The sequence below is a fragment of the Phymastichus coffea genome, unplaced genomic scaffold, assembly GCF_024137745.1.
Source record: "Phymastichus coffea isolate CEN01 unplaced genomic scaffold, Cenicafe_Pcof_1.1 PCOF00053, whole genome shotgun sequence".
NCBI classification, from domain to species: Eukaryota; Metazoa; Arthropoda; class Insecta; order Hymenoptera; family Eulophidae; genus Phymastichus; species Phymastichus coffea.
This window is the reverse complement of record NW_026706864.1, coordinates 819,349-827,213: the sequence shown is the minus strand read 5'-3', so window position 1 is coordinate 827,213 and position 7,865 is coordinate 819,349. Positions and strand designations below refer to the sequence as shown.

At 33.4% G+C, this 7,865-nt stretch overlaps 1 protein-coding gene across 3 annotated transcripts; it reads right to left on the bottom strand.

Moving 5' to 3' along the window:
• Nucleotides 1-1,008: 1,008 nt before the first annotated feature.
• On the bottom strand, nucleotides 1,009-7,334 carry LOC131665723 (cytochrome P450 4C1-like). Of its 3 annotated transcripts, none has more exons than XM_058937793.1 (11): nucleotides 7,060-7,334; nucleotides 6,357-6,463; nucleotides 6,106-6,284; nucleotides 4,639-4,748; nucleotides 4,486-4,576; nucleotides 4,155-4,419; nucleotides 3,705-3,831; nucleotides 3,396-3,471; nucleotides 3,217-3,329; nucleotides 2,903-3,140; nucleotides 1,009-1,789 (listed from the first exon to the last, which is right to left on the bottom strand). In XM_058937793.1, exons 3-11 carry the CDS (start codon nucleotides 6,272-6,274, stop codon nucleotides 1,446-1,448), a joined length of 1,533 nt encoding a protein of 510 aa, XP_058793776.1. In that variant the 5' UTR covers nucleotides 6,275-6,284; nucleotides 6,357-6,463; nucleotides 7,060-7,334; the 3' UTR covers nucleotides 1,009-1,445. The 3 variants fall into 3 exon arrangements, with proteins under 3 accessions (XP_058793776.1, XP_058793775.1, XP_058793777.1); XM_058937792.1 differs by having other exon boundaries at nucleotides 7,160-7,334; XM_058937794.1 differs by having other exon boundaries at nucleotides 6,357-6,460; nucleotides 7,160-7,334.
• Nucleotides 7,335-7,865: the final 531 nt, after the last annotated feature.

The following is a 7,865-nucleotide window of genomic DNA, read 5'->3' as shown; positions in this document are numbered from 1 at the left end:
AATTAGTGAGGTCGCACCAATAAGGGGCGGCTAATCGCAAGGGCTGCGCAACAGCTTATGACGGGACCCATGCTGTCGAACCGAGGTCCGGCGGTAAACATACAGCATTCGCGCGCGACGGGTTGCTCGAGCTACTGGCAATGAGATAGGAAGAGTGAACGCATGCGAACCTACGCTATGCACTTTATTGTTTGCTTCTCCCGTAATTTATTAATGAAAATTTTACAAATAAATGCTGCACAGCTAAATACGAGGTGGAATACCCGTGCTCTTTGCATTATCGTATCTCCTAATTACGGAGATAAATGCTACATTGCCGTTCGGCGGAAATATCGCTTGTTTGGTATAGAACAATGTATCCGAAATTCGCATCAATAGTTGTAAGCGAAACTTTCGAAACAATCAATTTGACAAAAATAAATTAACTATTTTCAGCTTTTTCTAACTATCCTAGCTAGTTTTCAAGCAATTCAAAATTAATAAACCTTGACGGTTTATTGCTTGTACTCGACAGACTTCAATAAAAGTATCGGCGGATTACGACTAGTTTGATTTTTCCTATCGTCTCTAGGAAAGGCAAAGTGCCTGAAAAAATGCAAAGGTTCACATTGCTGCGGCAAAGTTTGACCGACACGGACGTACTCTTTGGTAAGTGTACGACCTCACAGTTCTAAATACTGATCCTTGTAAATTCAGACGTATCTCGAAATGCGACGCAGCTATGCTAATACACTGACACCTCTGCTTATAAGAGCAGCTCTGTTATCTTTATTTTTTTAAATAAAGAAAAAATGTTGGAATGACAGAACAAAAATTTAATAATTTTAGGTTGACCATTGTGATGTCCCAGGTAGGATCTCGTAAAAACAAAGAAAAAAGATCAAAGTAACTTACGATACGATTTCAAAACACAAATTAAAGTGTATTTATAGAAAAGTTTTCGGGATCATTTTGTAATTACTTAAGGAAAAGGTGAAAACTGATGCTTGAAACGATTAGAATGTTCTTCGATGATGCAAGTTTATTACCTTGGATCTTGTAAAAACGTAAATAATATTGAAATATTATTACAATACGTATTATTACAAGACAGTACGATATCACATTAAATAAATTAAAGCAAGGTTTAATTTAACAATTCTTTTCCGGAGAGTAAAAAAGAAAACGTATATTCGTGCGCGCATGCACGCGTGTGTATACTATGCATTGATGTATATATTTATTGAATGATGATTTCGAAATTTCCAGATGAGGAACGACATTTTGAAAGGTTTTTTTTATTATATTGACAAAAAAATATGACTACACATTTATGTGTAAACGTATGATACATATCTAAAATTTCACGAAAATCATCTAGTTTAATCATTTTAGCCTGATTGAATATAACCCAATTAATGGAGCAAGTAATATACTTAAGACTTTTCAACATAAAGGCCCTTTTTTCATGTACGTGGCTTGAAATACAATTCAATCTTTCCATCATGAGCCCTTAATATTATATTTGAGATAAATTTCATTTCAGAGGGTTTCAAAACGCTCGAAACCTGCCATTTACGTAATATTGCCGTTAAAACGGTTTTCAATTCTAAATAGGCAAACTTTTGTCCGATACAATTTCGGGGCCCAGCACTAAATGGAACATGTGCATACCACTTTTTTGAATGAATATTTTCTGGCAAAAAACGATCTGGATCAAACTTTTCGGGATTCTCCCAAACCTCAGGATTGTGGTGCAGCATGTAAATATTGACAGACAAAGTCGTTCCTTTAGGTATAATGTAGCCATCTGCAAGTTAATAAATGATTAAGTATGGCTTGTGAAACGAAAATAATGCATTTGTAAACAATTTTTTAGAAATAATTCTAAAGAACAAAAATTGAAAATAAATTCTTTCCTAAATCTCGAATTGGCAGTATACGGAAAAATATTATTGATTAATTTTGGCACGAATGTCAATTCAAATTATTTTCGAAGGCGCGAAAATCTCGCAAGTCTCTCTCTATTTTGCATTTTTTTCGAAAAAATCGCTGCATAAATTTTTTCAGATACTGATTTATCAATTTGTTTATTGTTGCGGACGGCCAAGCGGCACACGTGTCTGGGGCACGTTTGGGACACATGTGAGGTGCATCTGGGCGACGGGCAAACGAATTTGAGGAAAACTTAAAGCGCGATAATCATCGGTCATAAGATACCGAGAGAACTCAATATGTACGAGCGGAAGCGATGAAATATGTAAGGACACGGGCTGTGTCTATGCTAGAATCGTGTTCTTGTTGTGAAAAGGAAAATAAGGTAGAAGCAAGCGGCGACGTAAAATATGTACGTAAGATCGCGTGCGCTGGGAAAGCTCGAACAGGTTAGGTGTTTTTCCTCAGCTTCACTCGTCACGACGTGCATGGTCGCCATGAGGCGGCCAGGGCCGTGCGCCACTACAGATCGGAGATTCTTTTCCGAGGCTGCTGCGACCACGGAACAACAGAAGAAAGGTCACCCAGCGCAGACTTGCACATGGGCGAAATCTGTGGCTATTGGCAACCCACTAGTGGAGCGAGGAGAGTTAGAATATGCGCACCTTAACGGACGATTTAAGCCTCTCGGACCACACTTCCGAAGGGCACGGGAATGGGCTCATAGCGACGAGCGAAAACGGCATTAGATCTCCAGCTCTCGAGCAAAGCGCTGGTAAAATAAAGGGATAGACTCTGCGTAGACCCAATGTTACAAATAAATTATAAGTGAATTATAGTGGAAAAATAATAACTAAACTAGTCGACGAGCTCCTCGGACTTATTTCTGCTCACCCCACCTGAACATTTATAAATCTACTCATACTATATTGTTAGTGCGTATTTAATGCTTTATGAATATCGATGTGGATTATAATAGTATAGTTACCTAAAACAGTCTCTGTATCGACATATCGACTGATGGATGGTACGCTAGGATAAAATCTTAAAACTTCTTTTATCACCATATCCAGATATTTCAACTGTCTCATTTGCTTTGTCGTTGCTGTTCTAGTTTCGCTGCCAAAAACTTCTTTCAATTCATCATATACTTTATCTTGAATTTTTTGTTCATTACCAAGAGCAAATAATGCCCAACTTATTGCTGCTGCTGTAGTGTCATGACCCTGCAATCATAATTTTTTAGATTATAGGATAACGTATATTTTTTCACATAACTGAACAGAAATAGTTAATAGTTACAGCGAACATGAATGTATCGACTTCTTCACGAAGTTCTTGAGTAGTCAACGGGTTTTCAGCATTTTGACTTTCGTCTAGTAATAAGTCTAAAAATGCTTTTCTCTTCCGTTTTCCTGAAAAAAATTCAATTTGTTTTACCAGTTATTATACGTATACCTAGAAAACAAAGAAATGTTTACCAAATTCATCTACTTGATGTTCTTCCTCCTTCTTAGGCAATTTATTTTTTCTTTCCGACTGCTTTCGTAAAATCACCTTTAAAGGGATAAAATTGCACATTAAGAGTATCAGTACTGAAAACAATACATTGCGATACAAGTGCGGGAAAGTAAATTTTTTAGAGAAACTTTTTCCCAAACATGTGTCGTACTGTATTTTACGATACGACGTGTGAAAAATGGGATTTTCAACGCACGTTGTTTGTCGAGCGTGCGGGAAAGACGCTCTTTACGCACAAATTGTTGCAATTAATAATTACCCGTATTTACCTGCTCAGTAAAATCGTGCATAATTTTCATGGCACGATAACTTTCTTGACCTTTTGACGTGCGATAATATAAAGCATCACACTTGAGCCAAAATCTAAACATTCTTTCTACTGCTAGTTCTGAAAACCTTCAATATCTATATAGGTACATACATGAAGTGAGTTATTAATATTAATACAAAGTTTAGCACGTTTACGGGTAAGCTGTAGTCTTTGTAAACAAAAAATGTAGTCTGTTTTAGTGATCATCTATGAATTTCCGAAACGGAAAAAAGAGTGTCAGTGAACGTTATTCTGCAACGATTTTCTTTCAAAATGTTATGTCGTATAACTGAAGTATTTTCCATTTTCGGACAAAAAAAATCCGATTGAATATGAAATTGAATAAAATGTTCAAGCCACTTATGACCTGCCCTAAACATATTATACTATAAAAAGTAATTTTACGTACTTGTGCAAGGCATTGACATATTCGACGTCTGATTTTTTTTGGCAGTTGATATTCACGCCCATAGCAGTTTCGCAAATCGTATCTAGTGTATACTTTACAGCATATTCAAAAATATTAATCGGGGTATTTACATCTTTGCGAACCTGAGATTCTATGCATTCAATAAGTATTTCGACATTATCTTGCATAATGGCTGCATACTCCTCCAATATATTGAAATGAAATGTTGGCGTTATTAGTTTTCGGTGTTTGAACCATAGGTCGCCTGAAACGGTAAATAATAACAATATATAATATTAAAATATCTCAAGGAGTTTTCAAATATTTTTACCGGTCGACGTGACTAAACCCTGGCCCAACCATGGTTTAATTGAATCATATCCCGATGCTTTGGTTATGAGTGTATTACTTGAAAGAACTACCTACAAGCAATATTTTTCTTTACATTTTTTGAAATATTGGAAAATCTATTATTGTGATATACCTCAATTAATTCTGGTTTAGTTATAATTACTACAGGTTCAGGGCCGATCCAAATGAGAGTGATTCCGTTTTTGTATTTTCCAAGTAAATTGTTAACAAACTGAAATCGATCTAAAAATATGAAATTATTATTAGGAAATTAACGTTGTAAAAATACCTATACAAACAATACAACATAACGCTGATTACTATTTAATGTATAGTAAAAAGTTCTATTTAGTCGCATTACTTTTACTTCAGAAAAGAAAGAGATTCTGTATTAGACATAACTATTTTAATGTTTTTTATAGTTTTAAAAATAGTGAATCATGTTTTCTTTTTATATTACGATTACCAAGAATGAGCTAATGCATCAAGACTGATTAAGCACAAAAGAGCATTGACGTATAATGCGGTTAAGATGCTTATTAGTTCGTACTCATCTAGTTCAAACTAGTATAAAAATACTCAGTACATCAAAATCCAAAATTGATATAAAGCGAAGTATATGCCCGAAAATTTATTTCAATGAAATTTTCTTAAGGCTGTATTTATTTTACATTCATCGAAACGCTCAAAATGTGTCCTACAGATAATGTTTGTCACTAAAAAAACCATAATTTATTTAACAAGTATAAGTGTCAATTCAACATAAAAATTTTACAAATTTTTATTTTATGTACTGTTTTTTTAACTGTAAACGAAAAATAAAATAGTATTTAAAAAAATAATTTTCTTCATTGGCATAAACTATTCTACATGACGTAATTATAAATAGACATTATGTTTTTATATTGAATTATTATATATTGACTGTGTATCATTGCACATGATCTATTTGTTTTTACATGATTGTTTTGTACAAATACAATTTGAATAATATTATACGTGAGCGCATTTTCATTCTACATAAATGAAATAACTTTCTATATGATGTATTTTTTTCAACACAATCATGGTTTTATGTTCTATACGATCATATTTCACAAGTGAATATTATTTTTTCATCAAATAAGTGATATATTTTACGTGTAAAACGGTAATTTCACGTATTAAAATTCTATATGTAAAATATTTTTTACATATTACTAAATTTTTTCCACAAGTGTAGGCTTTGAATAATTAAGTTGTTAACACGAAGGAGTACGTATAAAATACAAAAATTTGATTGACATGTAATTGACAATTGTTTGACCGAGCTTGGAATATTCTGTTTTTACTGTCTTTAGGTCGATAGTTTTTAGGTAAAATCGTTATTATTATTAGGAACTGATCGCGTCGAAAAAAATTGATGATCTACAATGATACATGTACTGTATTTAATAGTACAATATAAAATAATTCTTATGCATATATATGTATATATAATTGCTATTTTATTTTTTTTGTTCAATTAAAAAAATAATATCCAATAAAAATTCGTAAAATTCTCATGCTGAATCAAAATTGATACAAAGCCGACCCTACTATATTTATTTGATATTTATACCTTCACTTGATATATTTATCAGCTGCCATGTCAACCCAATGAACGGAATATTAATTGGACCAGGTATAGCACTTAACTTGCTGCGTAGTGAAAAATATCTCCCAATCCATCGAAAAGTAACTGTAGCTATTAGTATGAGTAATCCATAGAATAAGGTTACTACAAACATATCGTGTTTACTGTGAAAGAATTCAATGAGTTGTAAAAATTATATAAGTCAAGTGATATCAGTGCATAGCTGTCGATTATACCTCCGTAACGATCAAGATCTCAATGAAAACTGGTAAATCAACGTGTCGATGATACACCGGTTAGCTCTACTCTTTTTCAAGGTCAGCTACATTCATTATAGTTGCTGCTACGAACGCGAAAATGCAAGAGGTTTCAATGATGAAGCACTTATCGAGTGAACGTGTCCTCGACCATGGCAATTTTATGAAAATTTAATTGTTTTTTTTTTACAATAATTAGGAATTTTCTTCCATACATGACTACTGATTCTTATATTATTATGATATTCTTAACGCGGCATTAATATTAGCGTACAACTACTCTTTTAAGAGTACTTTTCCTAGAGGTAATATAAGTTGAAGTATATTTTTCAATTTATCATAGATTGCAAAAACAAAACCGCCTTTAAGGAATTTAAAAATAATCATTCAATCGTACATGTTACGTAATCTAATATCGAAGCATTATTTAATTAAATTGGTCCACATTAGAAAAAGAGTATAATTTATTTTCACCAGACACGAAAGTACCTCTCGAACATTCGATGCTGATATCAAGATAAGTATTGTAAAATTCAGGAACAATAACGATTGATGCTTTTGATCGATCAAATCAAGTATTCACGTGAATTATTTGTCAGGTAATATCTATCGTTAGGTAATATAAAGAAAATCATTTTTAAGATTCTAACTCTATTCGCATATTTATACAAGTTTTACTCACATAAGTGTAGCTATTCATGCGTATTCTCAACCTCAAAACAAGTGTTGAATTGGCTTACTAAGCAAATAATCTCCCGGACGTGTATAGACAAACTACTCACCGTGACTATACAAAATGTAAAGGTGAGTCTGCCGGAAAGTAGTTAAACAGGAGACAACTGCTCTGTATAACATAACAAAATAATTTCTTGTCGGTAACTGTAAAAGATCAGATCATTGGTAAAGTCATTACAGTCTTTTCAACGTATTTTTGACGCCAACTATCGCGACTGCCTTTTGCAGACTCAATACCCAATGTGACTTCAATCGTTTGTCTTACAGCTCGCTCGTATCTAAACAAATAGATAACTCAGGTACTGTTTGTCGTGATGTTATCTTTGAATTTGCACGGGATATCTATGAAATTAAATATATGCTTAAAAATATGTTAACGTATACTTTAATAAACATACTTTGAAATATATTTATTGGAAATTTTTTAAGCCATAACAATATTGGAGCTACTTGACACTGACTCTGAGTCTAACTAAGGTATAAAAAGAATTTGTTTGTACATATTTCATAATTCTGCTGCATACAAGTTTTTCGGCGCAATAAGTCAATATTGCGCACAGGTATATTTGATTTGTAAACCATGTGAGTTTCGTTAGCGATTCTACTTCTGAAATCCGCTTGAAAAAATGTCGCGTTCCACGAGCCTCATTCTTCGGAAAGCATTCTTCAAGCATAATAATTTGTAAAAATAAATCCGAAGAGAAGAAGAAAAAGCCGTGTGAACAGCGTAACGCCATACGTCTGTTTATCGCT